Source organism: Cyanistes caeruleus, chromosome 1, assembly GCF_971803275.1.
Source record: "Cyanistes caeruleus chromosome 1, bCyaCae1.hap1.1, whole genome shotgun sequence".
NCBI classification, from domain to species: domain Eukaryota; kingdom Metazoa; phylum Chordata; class Aves; order Passeriformes; family Paridae; genus Cyanistes; species Cyanistes caeruleus.
In genome coordinates, this window is record NC_141701.1 from 91,185,859 (window position 1) to 91,213,828 (window position 27,970).

The 27,970-nt window shown below is 42.1% G+C and overlaps 1 protein-coding gene and 1 long non-coding RNA gene across 4 annotated transcripts in view; one reads left to right on the plus strand and one right to left on the minus strand.

The window, feature by feature from the left end:
• LOC111923761 (uncharacterized) overlaps window positions 1–27,380 on the plus strand; it is a 40,313-nt gene extending 12,933 nt beyond the window's left edge. For 2 of the 3 annotated variants that reach the window (XR_015273851.1, XR_015273847.1), the window contains exons 3-4: window positions 9,780–9,844; window positions 22,862–27,380. This is a non-coding gene — a long non-coding RNA (uncharacterized LOC111923761). The remainder of the gene's footprint in view (window positions 1–9,779; window positions 9,845–22,861) is intronic. The other variant, XR_015273850.1, reaches the window with a different exon arrangement.
• Window positions 19–14,150, minus strand: CD83 (CD83 molecule). The gene is made up of 5 exons (XM_023919669.2): window positions 13,918–14,150; window positions 13,659–13,789; window positions 3,677–3,893; window positions 3,460–3,563; window positions 19–1,697 (listed from the first exon to the last, which is right to left on the minus strand). The coding sequence occupies exons 1-5, from the start codon at window positions 13,958–13,960 to the stop codon at window positions 1,539–1,541; spliced, it is 654 nt and encodes a 217-aa protein (XP_023775437.2). The 5' UTR covers window positions 13,961–14,150; the 3' UTR covers window positions 19–1,538.
• Window positions 27,381–27,970: the final 590 nt, after the last annotated feature.

The window sequence follows — 27,970 nt, forward strand, 5'->3', positions numbered from 1 at the left end:
AAAAAAACAAACTGTAGGTTATCTCTGAATTTTTATTTCAAGTATCCTACACACATTTAAATTAAAAAACTACAGAAAAGAAAAAGTTGATGTGGCATTTCTTTACTATGTTCTAAGTAATTTTCATATCCCTTGTAACTACAAGTCATCCTGGTCAGGAGCCTCTTGGACTCCAGCAATACAGACATCTACCCTGCTCACAAAGCCAGTGCTGAGTGATGTACAGCTTTCTTCCCATCAACTCTTCAAAATTAGTTAAAGGATTGCAGAAAGATTGTTTTGTCAACAGGTTGGAATTCCAAACTGCATGAAAAATTCTAATGTTGCCGGTCAGTTCTTGAAGTATTTTTTTAAGATGGTATTCTTCAGGTTATGCAAGTTCTGATGTTTGGGCTCAAATTCTGACATTATGGCATAAGCAACCACAGTCACTCTAGACGCCTCTTCCTTCACCTTCTGCAATAGCAATCCAATAGAGAGAGAGGTTCCTTGGATTCAGAGCCTAAGATCGTTTTGGTCCAAAAGGACTAATCTTCTCTCCCCTTTATTGTGTGCCTCAGTTCAGCTTTTCTCACGTCCTTTTTCCACATACGTATGCTGCCAACACCAAAAGCTCATATGTCCCATCTTCCATTCCTGTAGCTCATAGTTAACTTAGTACATCCCAAAGAAGAGGTTGGTTGATTTCTTCCAAGCCATGGCTTTGGTCCTCCCTCATGTAACTTGACTGAATAAGTGTTACATATATTTGGCTCCATGATTTGTAAACCACACAAAAAGTCATCTTTTCATGTCCTTAATATCACAATCTTCCGTCTTATTTAAGATTAACAGTCTCATTGAAGGTTCCTATAGATTAATCAGAAAATACACCCCTTTTTCTCCTGCTGAAATAAAAAGTTCACTCAGTCCAGAAAGATTTTGAGAAAATCTTTCTCAGCCTGTTGGTCACTCTAAGATTTAAGAGTGGATATTGCTTTGATCCATCCAGTGCAGAGCCTGAAGTTACATCTTCAGCCTACTTGAACATCACATGATGAGTTACATCTCATTTGTAGTAAAAGAACTCCACCCAGGATCGGGCTTAGAGCAGAGATAGCCCTGCACACTTATCTTTTCATACCACAGCACCTGCTGTGTTTGCTTTGGACAGATATCAGTCCAGGGAAGAGCTTCATCCACTGGCTTTGCACAGCCAAGGACTCCCTATAATTCAGTCTTCATGTTAGAAGCATATTCTTACTCAGAAAAAGAGAGCTTCACAGCAGAGTGAAATAAAGTTGATACCGACCTCATAACAACATTGTAACATGTTGTGTAGCTGTAAAGGTATTTCTTAGCTGACGAACTCTCAAAAGTTACCATAGTGCATAACAGTGCTTGTTGAAGGCTTGTTCAGCACAAGCAGATCACTGACAAGGTACCTGTACTTTCAGGCTGCTCTGAAGAGACAATATATTATAATTTATTTCCTCTCCATACCACTCAGCCGTCCAGCTTGTGTTTCCTGATGAGTCCACAGTGCCATCAATGTCAACTTAGACAAAACTTGAAGTAAGCTCATTTTTGCAAGTGTTGTCGGTGTTTAAATGCTGGAAAGTTGTTATTTCATGTATGTTCATGAGGGTGAGCATGTGCTTCATATCTGGTCTGGTTTTTTGGTAATTGGGAGATATACTCTCTTTTCTTAGACATGTCTAAAAAAAAAAACACAAAGGAAAGCTTGAAACTGAGAATTCCTGTGAAAGGTAATTTATTAAAAAAAACTTTTGAAGGTTTTCCTTTTTCTCTTTGCTAACCACAGCTCTCTACACCTTTCCCATTTTTTTTTTTTGTCACTGGAAGCACCCAATACCAATAAAAGCTGCTATTTCTTGCTAAATCAGTGAACTGTCTAGGACAAAAGCCTCAGTCAAAAAAGGAAATTTATGTTTGATTCACATTTTCATCTCAACAGGCCTTGCATCAAACTATTGCAAGTGTGCTTCCACCTGCCTTCAATGCAAGCCAGTGCCTGAAATATTTTCATCAAGTTGTCAATGTAAAGTCCCAGTCCTGCCAACCAGTTCTAAAGCGAATGTCACTGTTGAGTTTAGTGGAGATAAGGCACATTCTTCACTAAAGAACAGGACAAGGCACCTGTAAGAACTTAACAGGCATTTTAAATAATGAACCTCATTTGTGAGATCAGGTAGATATTAAATTTTGATGAAAGCTAGGTTGATACCTGAGACAGGGCCTCACCCAAAAGTAAGATACGCATAATTCCACCAGAGTGATTATCTTCACTACACAGCTCTGCTTTTTCTAACTGCACCACTAAAACTGTTACTTTTTTTATGTAAGGGGAGGAGAGATTTCTGTAGAGATCTGAAATTCTTTCAGGACACAGAGAAGAACATGGGGCATCTGTCTCTTCTGAGTGATATCCCTGCTTTCATTCTTCCATCCTAACAAATTCCTACAAGATTTATCTCGTCAAATTTTAGTCTGAATGGCACAAATTACTGGCAGAATTGTCAATCTAAAAAAGAGACAGGCATAAATTTAATTGCTCCCTGAAGATACATGGAAAGCTACATTTAGCACTGCTAATTAGATACACTCTGATCAACAGTTATGATTCATCTGCTGAGGAGCAAAACAAGAAGGCAAATATGAAACAGGCAGCAAAAGTTAAATCTGACCTCACAAAATCCTGGGGCTAGTTTTGGTTTGGTTTTTATTACAAAGCAGTTAGTGATGCACTGAACTGGCACCCAAGATTCTCACTGCTTCTGAGACAGGAGGTACAGACCTCTGCATGAAGGGGGAACTTCACTGCCACTGCACCCAAAGCATAGCTTTTCTTCTGTGGAGTGAGCTTCCCAAGTACCTCCTCTCCCCTCCTTTCCCAGAATTACCAGCCATCAGTAAAGGTATGGATAAACTCCCCAATGAGGTTTTTCTTCCATGTATTTTAAAATGTCTGTTTAACGGGAAAGATGTGACTTCACAAAAATGCTTGTCTAAAATGAGGTTGTCACCAATTTACCAGTGTGGAAACTGAGGCAAAAACCAGGTGGACTTGCACAGGTCCATCATGCCACCACACGAAGCAATTCCATAGGTGGGGAAGGACTCCCAGGGGTCTGTGCCTCCATCTTGGACAAATGCTGTTCCCAGGTACTAAACCAGAGGACCTGTTACTGTGCCCTTAAACTGATAAGTACTTTACACAGAGTAACTGGAAGTAGAAACAAGCAGTGAAAGTGCAGGAAAATAACTGATAGTTTGAGTTAGATTAGGGTGCAGTTCTTTCTCTCTGGAACTCCATCCTCATGTACCTGAATTTAATCATAAATTAAGTATGGACACCAACCTCAGACCAGCTGTGTTAAAGCAGTGCTAGCAGAGAAAATGAGTGGGGGTATTTTTGTTGGTATTGTCACTTTGCTTATGAGAAAAAGAATTACTTACACAAGTAAAGAAGATGAGCAGCAAGTAAAAAATCCCAAGGCAAGTCAGCATCAAGAGCTCGCCTTTGTATTTACTTAGTTTGTCCTCTTCTATTCCAGGGCAACCTAAAATGTAAAGCAAAGTGTTACATTGCTCCGGTGTTTGTAAAATATTTTAAAACTGTTACCTTCCTGACATGCCACGCAGAGCATGGGACAGCCAAAGCTCTCCACTGTACCTGTTACTTTTAATGTGACTGTGCTGCTCAGATTGCGTTCTCCGTTCTGCCCCCCCGAAGTGCACCTGTATGTCCCGCTGTTTTGGCTGGTGGCATTTTTGATCCTCAGTGAAAAGGAGGTGTCGTTAGAGAGCTCCAAGGACCCCCCAGCTTCTTGTGGATAATGAGGTTCCACATCAAGGACTTCCCATGCTATTCCTTTGCTGTCTCCAGCCATCTGAAAAACACAAATATATTTCTCTTCTTGGGCAACAGTGTCATCCTCAATTTTAGGGTAAAGAAAATTTTAAAGCCAGCTTATGGCTGAAAATGCAGAGGCTAAAGAGAGGCAGGGGGGAGCACAACCTCAAATCCTTTTAATGTGTTCATGGTTGCAATCCAAAAGTATATGGGGTTTTGCTTAAATAGACTCTATATATAAATAGGAATTATAGAACTACTCTGTAATAACTTCTTAAGCTGCCTCACCTGGAACAGCAACATGACAGAAGGCAGGGGTGGAGTCTGCTCTCAGTGGGCCTATGCAGAAGGGTTCAGACCAAAAGACAGACCATGGGGATGGAGCAGAGGCAGCAAGAGGCAGCCCTACCCAGGTGCTTAGTGGTGGCTCTGGGAACCACAGGTGTCCAGGAGAGCATGGCAGCAGAAAGGAAAGCTCCAGTTCTGCTTGTGCTTGCCCTGCCAGCACACCTTCTGCAGTGGTGACAATTAAACCTGCAAACCCAGCAAGTGTGCCACTGCACAAGGGCTCTGCCAAGCACAGGCTGGCATCCTCCCAGCAGCTCTGCAGCCTAGAGTTCCCAGTGGGAATGCAGCCCTGGAAAATGCACTTTCCTGTGCCAGTTTCTGTGTAGTTGACCCCTGAAACCATGCTGCCTCTCTAGAGGAATGGAGGCTTCCCCCCACCCCTCTTCCCTCCTTTCCACTCATGACTGGAACCAAAGAACAAAAAATTGCTTCGACTCCTTCAGATTCAGTTGCATGAAGGTCACAGGCAGGTTCTGGTGCACTTGGGGAGCATTTGTGTGTTGAATTTCTTAATTGTAACCAGAAGAGCTGCATTCCTTGGCATTGCTGAGAGGCTGCTGGAGGAATGAAGTGTATTCCCAGAACAGTTCATACTGCGGGGCGATAGGATGCACTGAAAATGACAACTGGCTGGGAACCACAAAGAAGAGAGAAATCACTAAGTTGATTTGAAAGATGGAAGAAGGGTTTGAATTAGCCTGTGTCCATTCTTATTCATCGAAGTTGCTGCCTGGGATTCGAGGCAGCATGCCCTCCATAAAGGTTTCCCAAGTAATTAATTCAATCTTTCTGTGGACCAGCAGAGCCAGACCAGAGCCAGCTCATAAGTCCAAGTCTCAGCATTTCAGCCAAACTTATAACAAATGTAAGCCAAGGCTTTTCTAGTATTATTATTTTATTTTAATAGACGTATTTTTGGGTCATATGTTGGTGCTTACTTTCTATCAGCATAGCTACTGCATTGGGGTATAACAGTTACACTGTAAGTTATTAAAACACAACTTTCTCATACTGAGGCTGGGAGTATCTGGTTTCCCTTTCATGTGTTTGCAGGAGAAAAGCACACTCAAGAGTCTGGAGAGAAATATGGATCTGCTGCTCCCTTATATATCGCTATTTTTGCAGCCTAAAATGGTGTAAAACAAGCTGCAATTTGGGGAACTTTTCAGAAACTGAGGAGTGAGACTAAAGCGCAAAATTTCCTTAATTGTAAAGATTCTTTCTCAGAAAGGTTTTGGGTATTTTAGTGCATCAACTGAAACACAGAGCAGTAATTTCCTGGGGCTTTCCACACTTTACCCAGAAAGAGGAAAGAATCTTCCCCTTAATCCCCCAGTAAATTTACCCCAGCTTCTCTTTCTGACTGCACTCAGCCCCAAGCAGCTACAAGGCAAGCAGTATGTATAGTGGTTTTCAGGCTGTAGGGACTTCACTGTGCTACAGGCATTTAGGTATTTTCAGGCCTTGCACATTGTCAGAGATGTGGCCAGAGGAATTCCAATACCCAGGCTGGGCTCAGCTCTGGTTACAACTAGGTCAATAGCAGTTAAGTGGATATAGTTGACCTCCCTCAGATCTAATTTTTGCCACTCTCCCTTCCCTTACCACCCCCTTCCTCAGTGAAATTTAAAACTGCCCGCAGGGCAATAAAAGGAACCAGCCTGGCTGCCCTTTGCATTGCCCTAAATTGTAGACAGGAGGTCTGAGCTACACACACAAAAAAAAAAATTAGATTTGTTTGGGGATTTTTTGCTTTGTTTTTGCCTTTCATTTACTGGCAGCATAAATAATTGCTGTCTTGGGTGGTAAATGGTGGTGTGATTCTTGTGGCTGAGATCTGGAAATGAGAAAACACTTTGATCTTTCCGTATGCAATTGCAATCAGCACTGCTCCTGTAAGGGAGAACTCAATTAAGTCCATTCATCCCATGCCTGACCATGCACATATTCCAAGTGTGATTTTGGGTAAATGATTTAACTTCCCTATTTCATGAGAACAGTCAGGGATAGGATTGATTATTCCCTCCAAAGCTTTTTAAGGTGCTTGGTTGCTGTTGCAAGCACCATGATGGTGACCCTGCAGACAATACTGTCAGAATTTTGCCTTAGACATGCTCTGTGTAAGGCAAAGCAGTGTCATGAAATTGCACTAACAACATGCTTTTCCCCAAAATAAGCAGAAAAAGTTACTTTCTGGACTAATCTGGCTCCCTCACTTGCAGAGAAACCACTGGTGACCTGGATGAGGGTTGTGAACCTTGCATCTAGAGAGGAGGAAAGGGTCATATGTTTAATATGGGTTTAATTTGGGGTTTGTATGCTTTCCTCCATTATATCTCCTCTTTACCGAAGGGCAAGGGCAGGCAAGGCAGTCTGCAGGGCTGCTGTGTGCCCAGCAGCATCCCAACATTATTTAGGCTGCAGAGACATCTGGTGGCATTTTTCCAGCCTCTGCAGGCAGTGCATCCACCCCTACTCAGAGGTCAAAGCAACCTTTTCTCTGATGCCTGAACCAAGCCTTTTCCACAGCAATCTTATCTCCTGTTAGCTTATTAAAAAAAAAAAAAAAATCATAAAAAAACCCCACCCCCTCCCTTTTTAAATTCTCTACATAGCAAGAAAATATCTGAGCAAATTTGCAGAGTGCATCCTCATATCCCAGCTGTATAAAAGGAAATCCATGAGATGTTCAGCAAGGTTATTGTTCTGCCTCTTGCTCTATTCAAGACGACCTCTTTCCCACCCTGAACCTAATTAAAATTACAAAAATGCCACTTTGCTTGCTCCCTCCTGTGAATTATTTGGCAGACTCTCACTGGACAGATCATTTTCCAGCTCAAGCTTCTATGATAAACCAGTGCTAATTCATGCCAAGTGTCCTCCAGGTGATACCACAGCCCAAGGTAAATGCTGGGGATTTTACCTAATTAATTCCACACAAGCTTAGAGGGATCAAAGCAAGCGCTGCTAGAGACATCAATCCACTTGTGTAGGGACCATCCTCTTCTTTAATCAGTGAAAAAAATCTTTTCTTCCCACATTTCATTTGTGTCTCATTTTCCTTACATCTCACTGCTGAGCAAACTGCAGCGTGCCAGCTTCCCCTGCTCCCCACCTCCAAATGGAGGAGAAAAGGGAGGAGGTCTTTTCCTGCTCCCATGTTTGCTGCTAATGGCTTTACCAAAATTCAAAAGGCTTGTGTGGGGATAGGTAGAAAATTCTACTAAAACTATTTCATAAAAAGGGCCTTGTTACCATGCAGTCTGCTGGGGTTTAATTCCCACAGAATTTTGCTGGGGAACAGGGACTTGCTGGCAACATAATTCTGCCTATCTGCATGAAACTACCCATGAGAAAATTAAAAAACAGAAGAAATGTGAGTTTATGTTTCATGTTACATATCCATTTTCCTTCAGCAACGTCTGTGGCAGACTTTCAGGAATCCCCTGCCTGGCAGAATATCTCCAGCAGGTGCTGAAGTGAGGTGGTCCTTCCCCTCTGTTGAGTCCCTGCTGAGACACCCTGGAGTTCTGGGTTCAGTGCTGGGCTCCCAGGGCAAGACAAACACGGTCATGTCTGAGGGAGTCCAGTAAGTGGCACAAGATGGATAATATCTTGGAGCACCTGATATGAGCAGAAGGTGGAAGAGATACTCCAGCCTGGAGGAGACCAGGCTCAGAATCATCTTACCACTATTGACTCAACCTGGTTAACAGGGGAATAGAGAAGCCCAGCTGAAGCCAGACTCTTTTCAGTGTTCAGTCTTCAGGGACAAGAAAAGAAGCAATGGGCATGGACTGAAATTCAGGTAATTCCGCTTAAGCAGAAGAAACCCCTTTTTTATTGTAGGGGTGGTTGAACACTGGAATGGGCTGCCCAGAGAGGGTGTGGAATCTCCATCCTTTGAGACTAAACTAGACTATTCAGGACTGGACACAGCCTAGGGGAGCCAGCTCTAGTTGTCAGTTTTTAGTGAGTTTAATTGAAAGTTATTCTAGTCCCCAAAATCTTGGAATCACATGGGCTAAAGAAGTTGTTATTTTCCCACGTATAATCTCTAAGCAATTGACTGATTCCTATTAAGTTTCTCCTAGCCCAGAGCTTTTTTGAGAAGAATAGTGGTGGTGATACAGTGGCTATTAAAATGGGATACATTTGATTGAAAATACCACTGAGCTGACTGGATGAATTATGAGAAATAGGTAGAATAGTTAGGCCCTCAAAATTCAAGTGCTCTTCAGCAAATATTTCTTTTTCAGAGAACTAAACACAAGGTGGAAAAAGGAGGAGGAAGACTTTGCTCAGTTCTAGCTGGCTAGGTTTTAGCTATTGTTTTGAAAACTGCTACAGCATTACATGGTAGTACCCTAAAAAATGGCAATTCACCCATGCTGTACACCCAAATAATCAATTCATGTTTAATTTTATCATGAACATGTGAGAGTCAGCAGCTCTCATGTAAACTCATGTTCTCTGCTCTCATTAAATACCTTTTCTCATCAAACTTTTCCCACACTAAGGTGGCACACTGTCTTCTAGGTAAATCAAAGAGCCAATATAAACCACTTTTCCCATAAAAGAAAATTTTTATTTCAGTGAAAATGGTTGAGGTCCAAAACTGATGTCAGTTCAAAGGTGGAATATATCCACATCAGATTATTTTCTAGTGAAGGTAAGATAATTGTAAAAATGGTTTTGTTTAAAACTATAACAGGCATAGTGGCCAAGTTGAAATTTCTGAATGTTATAGAGAGCTAAAAATCTACATATGGCCAGAAGGAATTTATTTTCTGAAGCAAAATATATAGGATTCTGGCAATGCCCAATAGCCAACATATAATGAAACACAACTGAGCTGAAACTGCTTAATAGGTGTATTTTTCAGCAGAAAAACACTTCCACATCTGATTAATGCTAAAGGTGCATCCATATGGTTCCTATACAGTGTCATGTAGAAGTACCAAAGTTAAATTTGAAAATAACAGTCATAAATTGTGGGCACATGTGAGTGAACTCTGAGTGTGCTGTAAAAAGCGGGGCAGGGGGGGAGATGATGAAAGAAAATCCAAAACCCAACCCCAAAGCAACTAGTGAACATAGTGAACATAGTGAAGGAGCTATGTATGACACATGAGCCATCTGGAAAAGCCCTTTAACTCACACAGACTCTTTATCATTTAGTTGGTTTGGATTGGCTTGATTTTTTTCTTTTTTTTTAGCTAAGGACATCCAGCCTTAGCTCATATGAGACAAAAGAATTGTTTTGGTCAAGAAATCATTTCCATTGCTCCCTTCCTGTCTAAATCATCGATATCATCAATGTGATGAAGCTACTTGGGGATGAATAGATGTCTGAGGAGCATTGGACTGCATTTCTTTGCCTAGGTTAGAAATCTGGCTCAAGTAATTTAGCAAATATTTACCTATGCTAATATATCACAGCTATGCACTTTTAGAAACAGTAGTTTCCTTTGAAGGAAGGTGCAGTCAATATTATATGTCTAAAATATTTATTCTTATTTTGTAATATGACTTCCCCCTCTTATTCTGCCACAATTTTTTTTTATTTTTTCAGGGAAGTGCTGTAAAGTTAACAGATTTTTCTCCACTGAAGCACAGCCTTCTTTCCTCTTCCTCAAGGTTTGTTTTAGATTAAGACTCTTCTGGCTATTACATGAAGAAAATAGTGTAATATCCACTGGGACTTCATTTGTGTTTCTTTAAACTTGATTTTCAAACTGGATATAAAGTGATAATTATGGGGGTTTATGAAGTGGTTCTCATTTTCAATGTACTGCACAAGGAGAAACTGTTCAGTTTTCAATAGCCCTACGAGGCAGAAAGGTAAGTAAAGTTTCATTACCCAGAGTCTTGTCTTGTAGGTGGGCTGGAGAGATTCAAACCAGCATTTCCATAGACAATTCCCAGTGCCTGGGTGCTTAGGCAAAAAAGACCCAGTTTTCAGTTCTCAGCTGGCAAACTTCCATGCTGCTCATATATGGGTTCATGGCATGCAGGCTGCCCAGCACTCCTAAAAACTATAAATATAAATAGCTAAAACCTAGCCAGCTAGAACTGAGCGAAGTCTTCCTCCTCCTTCTTCCACCTTGTTTTCAGTTCTCTGAAAAAGAAATATTTCCCAAAGAGCACCTAAATTTTGGGGGTCTAATTATTCTACCTATTTCTCATAATTCATCCAGCCAGAGAACAGAAATACATCAGCTCAATAGTGAATAGTGAATAGTGAATGGAATGAGAGCTGTACCAGGCTGGAAGAGGACTTGGTGCTCTACTGTCTCCCCATTTTTCTCAGCCAGCCTACTTCATATATTTTTAAGTAAAAATCATTTTGTCTGAGCTGACTGACTGTGATCCTGATTCTGCACAGAACTACTTACACAGGTGACTTATGTGAGAGTAATTAGCTCCCATGATCCTGGATGCACAGCTGGTCAAACACATCCATGGTTTTTGTTTTGTTTTTGCAGTATGAGACATTAACAAAAGCAAAGGAATTGAATGCAAACCATTGTTTTTACACCCAGTTGAATTTTGACACCAGAATATTAACTCCATTAGACAATCACTTTCCTATACAGAAAATACTTTTAAATTACAACCTGTTTTTTAACAGATTGTAACAAACTGGTCCTCAATTGGTCTGAGCACACAGAGGTGCCAGTGGGAAGGAGGGGTTTGCTCACAGAACATTCACCCTGCGCAAACAGCTGCACGAGCAGCACCATAACATTGCCACCACCATTTTTTTTAAGCAACAGAAGCAAAGGTTAATTGTTTGCATTTACTTCACAGTTCAAAGTGACCTCATACAAAAGATTTCGCCCAACAGCTGCTTGAACTTTACAGCCTGAAATTTCATACAATTTGCTGGAATTACCTTTTAATTAGTCCTTTGGGGTTATATGTGGTGTTTATTGATTAATCCTTCAGTAGTTGTTTTTAAATAACAGAGTAATTACCTGTGTTGGGTAGTCACACTCCACCATTCCCACACCCTCCTTTGCAGTGTTGAGAGGGGACAGCAGCACAGAGCCAAAGGGCAGAGAGGGGAGGAGAAAGATTTTCATGGGGTTGCCATAAACTAGCCCCACAAGTAGAAGTATTACTTGTTCAGCATAAAACACTGAGCCTAGATTGCTTTTCCCCATGGAGAGTCAGGGTTTTTAGACCTGATGCTCTGCTTTTCCAAATATGGCTACAACTGTGCCTTGGGCTGGCATCACCGCCTGCCTGTCCCTGCTTCCCACCTCTCTCATGGGACAAGCAAACAGAAGACTGCAGTACCATGGTTGGTGCCATCAGCCCCTGAGGACTGTGGCAAGAACTGACAATAGCTAGACTTTTGTTACTTTTTGTGTCAGCAGAGAAAATAAGTGTGAGGTTCTGTTATGCTGAAAATTGGAAAACCAGTCTTTTTCCGAGTGAAGGTGAAGCAGGATGAGCAGAGACCATGGAGGGTGTGGAGATTGTAGGGACAGGGCAGGGGACATGCAGGGAACCTGCAGTGGCAGTCTAGACTGTGATAGCATGACTGCTGCAAGAGGAAGCAGCACCAGAGAGGGCCCCCACAAAAGACATCATCAAATATCACCCTCCTGTACACATGCAGAGATTTTGTGCCCAGGTGGAACTACAGAGAGTTATGAGGCAACACAGAATTTGGTTTAATAGGGTTTCCTTATACTTCTCCATCAGAGAATGGGTTTTGGCTGTTGTTTCCTGCTTGTCCCTCCCAGCTCCCACTGAACTTGGGGAAGCACATGCTTCTGGAGTATTCCCACACTTCAGCCTGTTTTTGGTTTTGTTGACTTCCAACACTGCTATGGGGAAGACTTTTCTGGGATCCAGCCAGCCTCTGTTTATTCCTCCCCCACCCCCTACCACTTCTGCTCAACTCAGACAACATGGTTTGCCTTCCATGAGCTCTCTGCCCTTCCTGGACACTGTGGGAGAAAGGGAGCCTTCAATAATTAGCATGTGTCTGGATGGAAAACATAGATCCTTATCCACCTTTTGAGGCAGAAAACGAAAAAGGATAAGTTGACTCATATTCCATATCCCATAGTAAAGTTCAACCAAAAGCATTATTCTCTCCTCTCTGTCTACCACCTGTGCTTTCTTCAAGAGTTTGGAAAAAGATGCTGCTCTTGCTGGGTTGGCAGTCAGATGTTCAAAACAGCTCTTTTGAGGTACAGTTGTCATCTAGTCTGTAGACAGATGCTCACTGTTGTATCAGCAATGAAATTCAGATTGCAAGTTTCAACCTCAGAAGCTGTATCTAATAACAAGCACTGTTTGTTGGTTTACTGTAGGAAATGAGCTTCAAACTGTATCTGACCAAACTGCTGAGGAAGCCAAGGCTGTGGCTTTAGGTTCTGGCAGAGATAAAGTAACAGTTTTCAACACCCATAAATAGAGATTTTTCTCCTCTTCCCTTCCATTGCTCTACCATCACATGGGAAAGTAATTCAACCCTGTAACCCACAAAATCTTTATTCACAGATTGATTTTCCACTATTATAACAAGCAACAGAGAGTTGACTTAACAGGTAACAAAACCACCAGGACTGGCCCATGATAAGCAGCAGGAGCATGGCTGGGAGTAGGGAATGGAGGAGAACAAAACCAAAATTGTTTTCCCATTGATTTGGCTCACACCATAAGCTGAAGCTCTGTGCTGAGATGCAAATACACAGTGCCATACAGCTGGTCAACAGGCACCTCTTCTGCTGCTGGACAATTCTACCTCTCTAAGAAATTTCATCTTGATAATGTTGAACAGGACTTTTCTGCTCATTAGCTGAATGATTCCTGTAACCCCTTCTACACAGGTGGTCAGCAGGGCTCTCCTGCTCTGGAGAGAGAAACTGAATCAAAGCAATCAAGATGTATTTTTACTTCTTGACTGGAAAGAGATAACTCAGAATTTCTAGCTCTCCATCTGCCTTCTGCTCACACCCTGCCCTCATGCCCACTCCATTAGTCAAATCTTCCTGAAGAATAGCATGTACTTTTTTAGGTCTTCTATTTCAAAGAACAAAATCACCTCCTGTTTGGAGATGTTGATTGATTTTGCAAGGCTTAAATTCTGTTTTTTGCTCTGAAGATAATCCTGGAAGACTCCTCTTTGGAGTAGTATTTGGCCAGTTTTACATGGGTCATCACCTGAATTTTGATCCACAGAAGCCAACAATAAATAGATACAAAAGATTGCCAAGAGCAATTCAGGGGATCATTCTCAAATAGCCTATCTCCAATGACATGGAAAAGGCCTGTTCTCCACGGTCAGCTCAAAGGTTTGCAGTGCTGCTTTCTCTCTGCTGCACTATTGGGAGGATGCCCCTGCAGAAAACAACCCATTTTGTACAAGACAAGCCATTACCAAGTAGGAAAGCAAAGCAGACTATTCAAGTAACTTAGGCTTTTTTCTTACTTTATACCAAGACGCTGTCTGGTAGGAGACTGAGGAGTCCTGAAGAGCTTTACAGGGCAGCAGAGCTTCCTCAGCACACTTCACAGCAACATCTGGGATCATCACGGAAGTCCCACTGATCAGGCACCAAACTGCAAAGCACAGGTACACATCACCTTTGAAAAAGATCGCCTACACAATCCTTCCTGTCTTCCCAAAACATATCCCCACAAGACAAACATGAAAGAGCAGAAGGAAAATTGCAGAGCTGCCCACTTACCATTGCACAGGAGGATGAGCAGAGCACAGACTCCCAAGGACATGGCTTTTGCTGCCTCAGATCACAGAGCAGCAACAGCGTGCCTCTCTGCAGGATGGACTGTGAGAGCAGAGTGAAGCTGTGACTGCTTCTAGAGTGATATTTCTGAAGGCAGACTGGGGAATCCCCCAGACTTATCTTGAGGTTTTGGTCATAGGGAAAATCCCTACATGTATAAACCAAGGCTCCTCCCCTTAAACCTGTGAGGTCATTCCCATTTATGCAAGCCCTTGCAGTGGTAGCAGCTCATGTTCCTTTTTTCCTTTTTCTCCCCCTCTGTATTGATCTGAACAGAGTTAAGTTTGACCAAGGGGCACGGTGGGTTGCTGTGAAGACCATCAAAATCAGCACTGAGCGAATCTCTCTCGAGTGACAAAATGTCAGGGGAAAGGGCTTGCCAGCTCAAAATCCCCTCTCAACCTTCTCTCTGCAGCTAACAGCACAGTGCCTGTGCAGAGGTTGGCCTTATGATGTGACATTTCTGAAACCACATTTAAGACCTCAGGTCACAGTACCACAGAAACATTTTGTTTTAGGGCCAAGGGCTAATCAGGAATTGTCAGCATGGCTGAGCAAAACAAACTGTATTTCAGTAGAGTTACACATTTAACTCTGCAGGTAGGCACACATGATGTAGAACATCATCTCTTCTTAGCATATTTTGTCATTTTCAAGACAAACAAAGGCATCTGGAGTGACATAATTTTACAAATTATATGCTGGAAAGTTTCATCATGGAAAAAGGTCAAGGAAACTCCCAGAAGAGGAACCATTTGGACATCCCCTCTAGATATCTGGAAGGGGGAGGGGAAATCCTTTCCCTGTGATCTGTGAGAGCTGTTTACCCCTGGAGAATTTTTGAGGAAGTCCGAGGTTGATCACAGAAGCATTTACAAATCCTGAAACTGAAAGTTGCTGATGTTATTTTTGGAAAACACTTGTGGCTGCTGTCTTTGGGCTACTGAGATCATGATGAAGAGAACGTATTTCGGACTGAGGGATTTGAGATTTGATGGGTGGTGAATGTATGGTCAGCCCCTTTTGAAAACCAGGGTTCTGGAAGCCACTACAGTCTGGGCACCCTAAATCCAAATCACCTCTAGAACACTTTATGAGAAGTCAGTTTGACAAGTCCTCATCATGCAAAAGTCCTACTCAGATGGGTAAATGCTGTGGGTGGGTAACACTTTTGGAAACTCCAGTCTGTTCTGTGAAGAAAGTCAGACAGCAATTTCACTGGGGGCCTCACTGATGGAGTAGCCCACTTATTTTTAAAGGTTTTCCTTCTATTTTCATTGACCATAATGGTAAATATAACAGGTTCTAAGCTTTATTTTTTTCTTTATGTTTTCTGGTTTCAAGGACCAGGACGTCAATCTATTACATAGAAAGTACAAGTGAAATATAAAACCCAGTGGATCTCTTGAGAGTGAGAGAAAATCACTTCTTTCTCATGTGAAATAATGGAGTCCTTGAGAAGATAGAAGTGGGAGGAAGGGGCTGCTGAAGGAAGTCTTAGAGAGAAGAGGGCTCCACTTAATGTATTCCACATCTGTTCTTCACTAAAATTATGACTTTTCTGCCCCCATGAGTCAATCACACATCAAGTCCATCTCCAAGAAGGGCACTCAGCTTTCACCCAAGGGCCTGCAGAACTACGTGTTTATCCTCCATAAACCCATCAAGAGGCACAACCTTACTCTGTCTCCCTTCTCATCATGAGGAAACCCCCAAGAGCAAACCACAGCAAGCTCCTGCCCTGGCTGTGGGTCAGCCCACAGCAGTCCTTCCCCTGGTGGCCTGGACAGCAGCAGCTGGGGGGGCTGTGGCAAGCCTGGGGCTGGGGTCACAATTTTGCCCACAATTTTGCAGAAGTGCACCAAAAGGCAAGCATAAAGGGCCAGGCTTCAGCACTGGGAAACGTAGATGCCACACACACTCGCCAAGGTGATGTTAAACAACATTCTTCCTCAGTTAGTGAAAATACAGAACTCTTAAAAACACATGGGTTTTCCCTCCAGGACAGGCATAACTTCAAGCAAAACAGCCCTTTTCCTCCAGAAGTATTTGCAAGCTCAGCTGCTGTTCCACAGCACACTGCGTGAAGCAGGAGAGCAAGATATAAAAAACAAAAGCTGAAACTCCCTTTGCTAGGGAAGGAGAAATAATTTGGTTTCTAAATTTTTCCCTGGTAGGGATTTTTTTCTTTAGGGAAACTTTGAACTGGTCTGTACTTTCCATCCTAACTTTTAATATCCTTTCCATGGTTTCAAAGATCAAGTCTATTGTCTCCAGAGCCCTGGAACCTGCTTTGAGTTTCACTGAGCAGTGGAAGCAATGGGAGCTCTGTGGCTCGGGTCTGGGTGTGGGAGTGAAGAGGTAGTGATTGCCTGTCAGCTTTCTCCATGAGAAGCAGATCCACATCTTTGAGGGCCCTCAGCAACTGCAGGAGCTGCACAGTTATGTGAATAAGTGGAAGTTTATCATGAAATGCGTTGTTCTGTGTACCTAATGAGACCTGCTTTTGTACAGTGAGTCCTGTTGCCTTTTGCTCTCCTTCCCTTGCCTGCACCACTCTGCAGCAATCATGAGTCCTTGATCTCACTGAGGAAGGAGCAGCATCTGCTCTGGTGAGTCCAGAACCACACACGTGATGACTGACGTTAGCAAGCAGTGCGTAAAACTGCTGCCTTCTGCCTACCTTTCCCTTAGCAAGGGCACTCATTTGGATCTTCATCTTTGACCCAGCTGCTGATTTTCATGAATTTTATAGGCACTTAATTCTCTTTGAGCCTCGATCCCTCTGTCAGTTTGATAGAAAGCAGGTTCAGAACATACTGGCTGATAGACAGCCAGATGGCACATTCACAGAAATTTCATTCTCTATGGGAAATGAGGCTAGAAGCACAAGGATGTGGGATGGATTCATAGGATAAGGTTAAAAAGTCAAGAGTATATTTTTTTTCAGTGTTGATAGAGCCTTGAAAATGCCGTTCAAGGAATTGAATCCTGTTTCCTTGAACCAGGGTAGTAGGTACTACATCCCTCAGATACTTGTGTAGCAGAGTTTTCCTGGTTTCCTGGTTTCTCACTCCAATGTGTGGCTGCAAAATACATAGGAATGCTTATTACACCTGTTTTCCCCCAGGTGTGAGCATTCATCAGGAATTTAAGAGAAAAGAAAACCTTAAGTCTCTAAAAGAAATACAGAGGTCTCCACAATGAAGGTTTAAAGGTTAAGACAAAAGTGTCAAAACAACATTTAGCATTTTTGTCAAGGCACAGACTTTTCTGTATTTGGGATATGATTATCAAATATCATTTGTTCCACTGCATTTAAGGGGTGGGACATGCTCCATGTGCTTCAGGTTTGTTGTGAAGCCTCTGGTGAAGGGGGTTGTTTATTTATTATTATTAATCTCCTTGCAGCAATAAAAATTGTCTACTTCAGATAGCAAAACTGGAAGTCTTTTGCTATATGTTTTAGCAGACAACTGTTTTTAAAATAATATACTGTGAGTAACATTGCAATGTAATTTGAAGGAACAGAAGAATCCACAGCCACAAAAGCAGAGCAGTCATGTATCTTTAGGGGCCCAGCAGAGCTGCAGCCACAGCATTTATTTTTCTGTCATGATTTGATCTTGATGCTGCCCACACCAGCAGGTAAAAGCAACTGAGACTTCCCAGGCTGCAGCTAATGAGAGGTATGTAGATTACTCACAAACTGGAGTGATGAAATCTTAAGGACAAGTCCTCTTCTCTGCCCCTTTATGGCAGATGCTGGGTCAGGGACTGCCTTTGCTATTTAAACAGTGACGATCCAGCAATACTGAGAAACCAAAACACTGGAACTGTGACCTGGCGGGGAGCACAGAGCTTTGTACTACAGATTGTCTGCTGCTGCCAGCTCAATAAATAACACCCAATTAATTATACACAAACAGCCAGTCCTCTGAAATGCCTGGACTTTGGAGTGAGCCATTTGAGATGTGCCAGCCCTGTTTGTCAAAGTAGGAACTAAGCATACTCATGTAGAAACTGAAGTGTGACCCAAAGAACAGTTCCAAAATGGAGGCATCCAAAATCAGAAACCTCTTTAGATACTGTTGGCCTGGCAGTTTAGGAATTGCCTTTAAGCAAGAAGGAAGCAAGAGATTATCTCAAGTCTATACACAAGACTGTAAGAACTGGGATAAGGCTGTACTGAAGCGGCACCTAGTCCAACATCTTGTCTGCAGCAGCAGGCAGTGAGCTGTCAGGTAGCCAAGCAGCCTAAGGTGCTGCATTCAAACAGCATCACTGGACATGCACACTGAAATCTCATTTTTAACAGGGCCCTGGATCCTCTTTTTCCATCAGTTTTGTAGATGGTGCTTGTCTTACCAGACTTGGGGACATCTTGGACAGAAATCTTCTTACATTTCAGTGTACTCTACGTTGCTTGCCCTACATGTGGAGTCATCCATGCTGCCTTCTACAGAAGGTAAAAAGCAGATTATTGCTTCTGACATTTCTACTCAGTCCTGCAACAGTAGCCCACATATAGTCCCTTCATTGCAGATGTCCTTCTTGAATCTTGCATCTCCTTGCTATACCCAGCTGGGTATTGTTTTCCTAGAGGTCTGAAGTTCAGCATGTCTGCCCCCAAATCATGCTGTGGAAATATTTACCCCTCCTGGTTCTCCTCTCTTTTCTCTTGCCTGTACGACTTCCCTAGACACATTCTATGGGACCTCTTACACTGTAAGAAGGATCCCAGTAAGTCACCTTGTACTCCTAGCTGATTCCATGGCCCATGGGGAATGCAAGTCAAGAGCTCCTCCTGGGAGCAGCCTGTGCTGACAGCAAGCTTTACAGGATGTCCTGTGCCATCCAGGGGCCCAGCCATGTACACACACCAACTGTGGCCCCTTCCAGACCTCTTGTTTGGTTTTTCTTGGATACCTTCCCCATCCATGGTCCGACTGAGTCATGGGATTTCCTGATCAACTTTCCCCACCATCCCCAGCAGAAGAAAGAGGAAGCCTGGTAAAGAATCCTGGTGACCACAGTGCTCATATCCATTCCCTTTTCATCTGAAGTCTCCCAGCACAGCATCAGTGACAAGCTGGCTTCTCAGATGCCTTCAGGGTGGGATTCATCCTCCTCTGGTTCCCTATCTGCACATTCCTGACCTTTTGACACTGACCTTCCTTTCTTCTCTCCTTTGCTGCCTCTCATGATCATTTGACTTTCTCTAGGCCTTTCCAAGAACATGGGACTAGTGCAGGCATTCACTGACACCTCGACAGAATACTCCTCTGGCCTGCAAAGAGTTAAGGCAACTCGCCCCTCCTATGTGTAATAACTTTGTGCCTTCACCAAATTGTCTTCTCACCATATGCCCTCTTTTCCAGTTCATGTATAACTAGGTTAAATGCAGGAGCCTAAGGACAAAACCCCCTCAAACATCACTAGAGATCTCCCTCAAATGTGGATGATGGCCATTTACCCTTCTTTTCTAATAGATTATTCACATGAAGGCTTTTTCTGTTGTCCCATGGTGCCTTAATTTCTTGCAGACTCCTTACTGATGGACCTTTATATCTTCAGAAATTGTTGCTGGGTTTCTATATGGATAACCTTGTTGTGGTTTTCATTTAACTTGCCAGAGTTTATGATCCTTCCTATTTTTCCATTCTTGGACACAACTTCTATTTTGTGAAGAAAGTCTTCTGCTTCTAATAAATTCCTTTATCCTGCTGTTAACTGTGTCAGCTTTTCTTTTCCAAAGTCTTTGTCCATACACAGAAGAGAGAGAAAATGTACTCCTACATGCTATGTTTAAATAGCCACCAGGCAAACTTTATAGTTTTCAGTTAAGTTTATTTTTAACAAAGTTCCTTGTTCTTACATAATTCTATTGTAGTTTGGGTGGGGGTTTTTTGGTGTTTTGAGGGTTTGGTTTGTTTGGTTGGTTTGTTAGGGGTTTTTGGGGGCTTTTTTATTTGGTTTGGTCCGGTTTTTTGGTGGGTTTTTTGTTTTGGTGTTTTGCTTTGGGGTTTTTTTTGTTTGTTTTTTTTTGTTTTGTTTGTTTGTTTTGTTCCCCAAGTATGTTGAGCAGGGGCATTTTGAACCAGGTTCTGCATGTTGCTCTGGGCTAATGTAAGAGTACCTTCTTCTTTTGTATGCTCTTTCATACAGAAACAATATTTTCATTTTATGCAGCACCAATCGCCTGTGTGACATTTATCCAATATACAAGTAGGAAATTGATACCTGCTGCTATTGTTGCATTTCTTGCTGTCAGCAACTCTGATATTCCTCAGCATGTAATAGATACAGATGTTTGATTTAATACTGATATGATATGGCATATTTCTGACTTAGGCCAGGAATGTCAGGCTATATAGGTTTTGAGCTGCTTGTAAACAAAATTAGCATGTTACTTTGCTTTGGCACAAAGGTTTCTCTAATATATGTTACCACCTCTCTAGTGCTTCTGCTTCCTCTGCCTCTTTTTTTATGCTTTGTACCCCAGTTCTAAAGCATCTGATCAATTGCCTTCTTCCCATGATGTTTCTGTTGTTTAAAGTCATCTTGTTTGTTAGACCTCTAGCTTTCATAAAAAATGCATCTTTTCTTTTTCTCTTGTTATTAGGTACTTCTTGTATCTACAAGATTCTTCTTGTTTGATTATTCTTCATTCTCCCTTTTTAAAGTTTCACCAAATTACTGTTATTCAGTGGAGGATAAAGTTTTCCTGACTTCGTGCTCTGGATATGAGACATCCTGAATCATGTTTTATCACTTGTCAGATTCTCCCATCCTTCAATCTTAAAAAAATCTCCTAGTATCTTTTTTGGTGCCACCACTGGTTTTATTTTAGTTTACCTGAATCTGACTCATGCATAATGAAAGTTTCCCCTTTTTCTGACAAGTTCAAATTGTTTGTTTTCAGCTAATTCCTAGCCAGTCATTGGCAGCTTGTCTCTGCTTCTCCCAGTTCAACTCTGCTTATGGTATTGGAATAATTTCAGATGAAGCTACTATGGCGCTCCTGGCCTCCAAATTACCATCTAACTGCACCCATTTCACCCCCAAAACTGTCTCCTCCCTTCTTGAGGTTTTTGCTCCATGCAATGTGTCTAGAGACTCTCTCAAGGCTCTTCCAAAAGCCTACTCAGATTTTCCACATCATCCAGCAAGCAGATATTGCACCCAGTAGTCTAATCACCATGCAGTTCTTTTTGGTATCACAAAATCACATGAAAGTATGCCTGACAGAGCATCAGGGGACCTCTACTACTGTATCTTCCTAAAAACTCACTGCAAAAGTGAATGTGGCCTCAAGATACGAGATCATTTCTGTCCCTCCCCCAGATAAGACTGCCACTCACAGAGCCTTCCCCCACCTCAGCAGCTTGGGATCGGCCTGGAGACAGGTCTGTTGAGTGATGATCCTAAAGAGATTGTCAGTGCATCTGTGTGTTACCCTGAAATCTTTTGGTTCAGGTGTCATGGCCTAAAGGACCAGGATGCTGGGCTAATTACACTGGATGCGCATTGCCGTTACTGTAACTTTTCTCTAAAAAATCCTTTTTCTGTTTCTGTGTTTCTGCTGCATCTCTTCTGTATTTTTCTTTTTATTCTTGGATTCTCAGCCTCCTTTGGACTGAATTCTTTTGGGATCCTCCCTTGTGGGGAGCCCTGCTTATCTCAGTTCTTATGATTTGAAGAAAACTCCAGAGCTCTTTAGAATCTTGTTTCTCGTGTTTATTAACAGGTGATCACAAAACTTAACAGGTCTCTCCAGGCTGGCTACACAAGGTTAATCTTTGCAATCTGGTACATTTCTTTCTTCTGATGGTACAAACAAGGCCTTGTGGCACACTTCGTGTCTGATGCACAAAATGGCCCCGAAATACACAGTTCTTTTATCTTTATACCTATTTTTACCCAATTAACAATAGACACGTATATTATTTTTCTTAATGACCCAATGACCCATCACCTCTGTGATGCACTGTGGCATTTTCTGTCCAATCACTTACTGCTACCCAAAAAACTCTAGGAGAAGAACATGAAGAAGAAAGAAGAAGGGACAAGAGACAACACCCTAAATCCTCCATCTTGTCTCTTGTTCTCTAACTTTTTCATCCAGTGATTTAAAAAAACTTTCTAATCTACACACACTTTTAGCTTTTTCCATCTAACTTTAACATTTGTTTTTATGTATCACCATGAAAACATGCTCATGAATTTCATATTATATGAAATTCAGTGTTTTTCTGGATCTTATAACTAAGTATCAGAAACAAGAGCACACACTCTGTATTCCAGACTCCAACAGTTACCTATGCACGGAAAAGATCCACAGTGGTCAGTGGAGCAAACTGAGAACTCCTTGCCCTCTCGTTCTGTAAACAGCCATTGCTGATTTACTTTGGAAGGGGTTTGATGGGCTCCATACCCAGCTCTAGGCACAGATCCATGAGTGAGGAGCCATTCAAATGCCTAAGCAAAGGAGACAGGCAAAACTCGTCCTCTGGCAGATCTCCTTTTATGGCACCCAGCACCACTGGTTTGGACTTGCTGTGATCCCATGGTGAGTCTTTGGTTTCTCTCTTACTCCTTGTCATTGACATCCATAGAGGCAAAAGTACAAGGGATGCTGGAATATATTGCTACATTGCTTTACCCTCTGGTAGATTTTTTGGATCTTCTCTTTTTAGCTTAGATGGTCATTCTTGCAAACATTTTCATTCAACCGCCCTGAGCAGAAGCATTCCACAGGAGTCAGAAATGGGGACTTGGAAACAAGAGACCTTTTACTATAAACGCTGCTGGGGTTGAAGTGTGTTCATTCCTTTTGGTTACATTTATTCTATATACTGACAGCTGTTCCTTTATCCTGTTTCAGCTTTCAAAGAAAAGTCTCTTCTGCCTCAGAGGTCCACACTCATAGAAGAAAACAAGACCCGGCAAAATGGAGAGCAACAGCAGACAACGAAGACTGTGATATACAATGTGTGTAGTTGCCACTGGAACAGCAGCTTCATGGGAGGTAGCCTAGAATGGAGCCTAGCTTGCCTGGAGGTGAGGGACAAGGACTTCTAGACAAGGGAGCACACTCATACTCATGAAAGTTTCCATAAAGTCTCTGGGAACCTCTTTCTTCAAAATAGTAGGACACTCTCCCAGACACTCAGCTCCTACAGACTCCCTAATTCCTTCAGCCTAGGGCTCTGCTCACAAGCTGTCATCAGCAAAACTATTGCAACCCTGCTGATGTACATAAGGGAGGGAAAGGGGAACCACTGTTTCTTGAGGGGGAGGCTGAGGAAACAGGTGACGACATGTCGTGGGAGGATGAGCAGTGAGAAATGGAGAAATGAAAAATGGAAAGTTTTCACTAGAACTGTGACAAATATAACTCCTCTAATAGAACTAGATTGCACAGTGGGCAGAGACAACTTGACGGCCTTTTAGAAGAGGAAGGAGTGACAAATATGTGAAGATACTAAAGTGGCCTATGTCCTGGGAGCCCTGACTCTCAGGCTCTGGGGGTTCATGCTGAGGTGATTTAAGGAGCTCCTAGTGCAAGTTGCTCACGTATTATCACAGGCTGGTCTGTCACTGACTTGTCAGAAATAGTGATGTGCCCACACCATAGGCACCAGACTGAATATTCACATAACTGAGGTGTCTGTGGCTAATTCAGTTTACTAGGAGGTGGCCAAGGCATCTTCTTCTTGATCCCTATCAGTTTTAGTTGAATAGGTGACCAGCTGAGGTCAGAAACTTCCTGAGACACCACAGCCTAACCAGACACCCACCAAAAGTGGCCAAGAGATCACCAGGAGAGCCTTGATACCAATTTATCCAATTTTCTTGTCTTTTGACCTCCTTCTCTCTCCTTTACACTGGCTCCTTTCTTGCTCTCTAGCTTGCAGAATGCATTGGAGAAGGCTTTCAGGAACCCTGTAAGGTTGTTCTTCTGGTGTCTCCTTTCCTCTAGGGAGCTGAACGCCAGACAGAGTGGTACAGGTGGGAAGTGATCCCATGACATGGTTCAGAGAAAAGCACTGCTAGTTTTATAGAGTGGCTGTCACAGTGCAACAAGGGGAGGGTGGGGAGAAATCCCAGGGTGGCAGCAGCAGGGTAGCCTGAGGAGTGGCAGCCTCAGCCCCAGGCAGCTCCAGCCCTGGCCCCAGGCATCCAGCATCTCCATGGGGATGGAAATGGGCCTGTAGCCAGGCAGGACAAAGCTGTGGGGAGCTAGAGACTGGTCCTGCTGCGACATTTCTGGGGCAGAGAGCCACAGTTCAGGGTCCTGGTCCCCAGTCATGGTGGGGTAGAGCCCTGGAAGAGTTGAAATGGGGTTCTGGCCCCTGGTCAGAGCTGGGGGAGCCCCAGGGCAGTTGGAGCACAAGCAGGGCTGGTGATGCCCTTGGGATCCTGACAATGTCATTGGCCAAGTCTGACACTTTTGATCATCTCTGCTCATTATCAATAAGGAACTGGAGAAAAACCTACTCCAGCAAATGAGTTGCAAAACTAAGCCTTATTCCCTGTAATCAAATTCCTCGTTGTTACTATGGTCATGTTCTCTGAATATCCACAAAGCAAATGACCACTGCAGAGCATAAAAAGGTGCCAGCCTTACACCTGGTGCCAGCTTTGGACTGCTTCTGAAAATCTGCTTTTCTTCTGACTACAGCAATCCCTCTGCTGGGAGGAGCAGCCAATAAATGGCAAATAGTCCCATGAGAATCACAGCTAATGTCTGCTGCTTAGTGAGATAATCACCCATTTAATAAAGGGTGAGCTTCTCTCTCACACTTCCACAGGGAGCATTAACACATTCTTTTCCCCTCCTTAGCCACTTATTTCCACAAAACTGGTAGGAACTCCATGTTTTTGAAACCACTCTTCCTCTGTTAATCTCAGATGAAATTGCCCAGTGGATTCAGAAGTTATTAGGAATAGCTAGTTGGTTGTACAAATGTTGACAGAGACAGACTCAAAGCATTATCTTATTAAGAAAGCACTTGAGTTTATAAAAACACAGATTTTTAAATCACATTAAAATCAGGGAAATGGGTACTATTATGAGGTATGGGTATTATGAGGATTATGTTTCATTTCTGCACAAGTCTGCCTCACTAACAGCCTGAGAAGGTAAAGAAGCTCAGAAGGAAGTGGCCATTGCTTAGACTTCATTCCTTGATGCTCTTCTCTGGGAAGGAGTGACGGGTCAGGATTTGGTAGGAGGACTTATATAAATATTCTTTGGAGACTAAGTTTGCTTTACACATCCAATTCTATCTCTTTCAAAGCTGCAATTATCATCTTTCTCTTCTCCAACATTTTATAAATTAAATCCCCTCTCACTCTGTCCCTTTTTCCCTTCTTTTACTTTGAGATTTGAACATGCAGAGGTTGCTGCTCTTATTCATGCTGAGCTTCTCAATAGAAAAAAAGCCTTATTGTTTGATGAAAGTATTTGTTTCTCAGGCAAGTTCAAGGTATAGATATAAACATTTGTGAGTAATTTCTCCTTAGGACAATTTAAAATGTAATGAGATCTACACTTTATATTTATTTGAATTTTGGTTTACTTGTTCATGCATTTTTGAGAAAGAACAGATGCTTCTTGAATATTTCCTATGAGGCAGATTAAACACACTCTAGAGAGCACACCTGAGCCAAAGGTCAATTTTCTTCAGCAAACCAGCCAAACAAACTACTCCATGAGGTCTCAGTTTTGGTAATGAAGGCTTATAAAATGAACTGTAAAGTAATTATACTTATTTTAATTTAAATTTTACAAACTACTGAAATACAAGTTTTGAAAAATTTTGCTTTGGTGGTCTCTGGAGGATAGCAGCTGGTTTTCTCCATACAGTACTCTATAATTTGGAAAATTCCAAGTCTTCCAATAAATTGGTGTGGCAGCTTTCAATACAGAATTACAAGCTGAGTGGTTTTCAGTACCAGCCATGCCTACAGTTCTGCCCTTCTAAGAAGTACATTTCTCACAAGACTTAAGATTCTTTCCAATTAAAGTCTGAAACGGCTTTGTCATATCTGTGGGTCACTGCACTCGTATTGTAAAACACCTCATTTAACTAATCTCATTGCCATTGACTTTAAAATTATGGTGTTCATGACAAGGACAAGAACTCTATTTCTTTCTGGGGAGGCTTGGTTACCTCAGGGAGTTGTGCCAATTATGTCAGTAAAAAATCCTCCCTTCGTAATGCTCCATGCTGGCCCTGAGCAGAGTAGTAAAAACAGATCAGTGAAATAAAGGTTGTGATCTGTCATTGTGTATGCCTAGGAGGAATACTGAAAAGCTCCTTGTGCTCCCTCCTTACCCTCTGAACTGGTCTGGGTGTTACAATTTTTTACTCTGTGTGTTTCAAAAGCAGAAGAGAAACCCATGTCTCACAAGCGTTCAAAATGACAAAGCCACCCTAACAAGCAATGGATGTGTTGTTTGTGATGATCTCTCCTTACAGATTATTCCATAAACTGTATCCTAGACTAAAAATTCTAATTTGTTTACTTCCAGAAAGGGAATGGGCAGTTTGAGGGGGGATGAAGGGAGAAAGAAAACTAAATACTTTTTTTTCTTTTTTTCCAGGAAGAGTTTTATTGCTATTCGTTGAAAGATTGAGCAATAGTTAGCTAGTCAGTGTTAGTGGTTTTCTTAAATGAACATGGGGAATTACAAGTCATAGGAAGCCTGGCCCTATTTCCAGGAGAGAACAAAGTGTTTGTCTACAGTGGTTGGTGAAAATGTCAACTTCCCTCAGCAAAAAAAGCAGAATTACATGAATTTAAAAATATCGCAAATATTTCAGTACGTAGCTTCATATGCCATGACTGAGATATTTCTTACTGGTGGTGGAAGAAGAATATTTATATTATAAATTATTCTTGATGGCTCTGAGTGATAAATGTCAATTAAAAGTGATCCCAGCTGGCAGAATTCTAAATCTGCTCTGAAAAGCATATTCAGCCTGATGAAATTGATGGAACTAATATTTTTCATAAGCGCTTGGATTTCTACTTTTATCTACAGCTTCTCAATACAGATCTGTAATGTTTTTCCCACACATTTGGAAAATGCTAATTTCTCCTGAGGTGACTTCCTAACTTTTTCCACCACAACTTCACCTTCATTACTTATCTGTCCTGATATTTTACCTTTCTAAGGTTTTGAGTCAAGGAGTTATCTTTGTGAAATGTCTGGTCAAGCACAAAGCTCATGTTTGGAGCTCTTTTTCTTGTAAAGATTATTCAAAATAAGAAGACTAAAGCAAGAGAGAGCAGTGAGAGTAATACTGGGATCTTCATCAAAATTTTATTTAGTTTCTGTTTTCCAGCTATTCTGGGAATAAAATGGAATAAAATAAAGAAGTGAATAAACTGATTTTGTTTCAGAAGTAAAATTTTTATTGTCCAGTGTAAAAGTGGATACTCTATGTACATAAGAGTTGTGAATGTGCACCTGTTGTTGAACCTTCACCTGGACTTTATTTTCATGTTTTCTGTCCACGTTTCATTTCATTCCTGACCCTGTGTATCTCTGTGTGACCAAAAGCAATGATATGTGAGCTGTTTGGTTTGAAGAAAAAGAAGGGGAGAGGGATGGGATGATAGGATGGGGGTCCTAGCTCCTGAATGTACACCAGCAAAGCAGCCCAGCAGCTCCACATTTAGCCTTGGCACACCATCCCATGCACTTGTCACTCCTGAGTTAGTTGGTTTAGTTTTAGTCCAGGTTAATTGAAGAGGCCAGAGCTGTGCTTCCATCTTCAAAGGTCAAGATCACTGACAGGTGCAAGTGTTCTCTCTGCAGACCCTGATGAAAGTAAGGCTACAGGCAGCCTTGCATTCTCCACAAATCCACATAGAGGTAGGCAACTTGTAGGAAACGCATCTCTATGATTTTTAGGTTTTGAATTTGGGGATTTTCTGGGTGGCTTTTTTTTTTGTTCTGGAAAAAAAACAGGGCCAA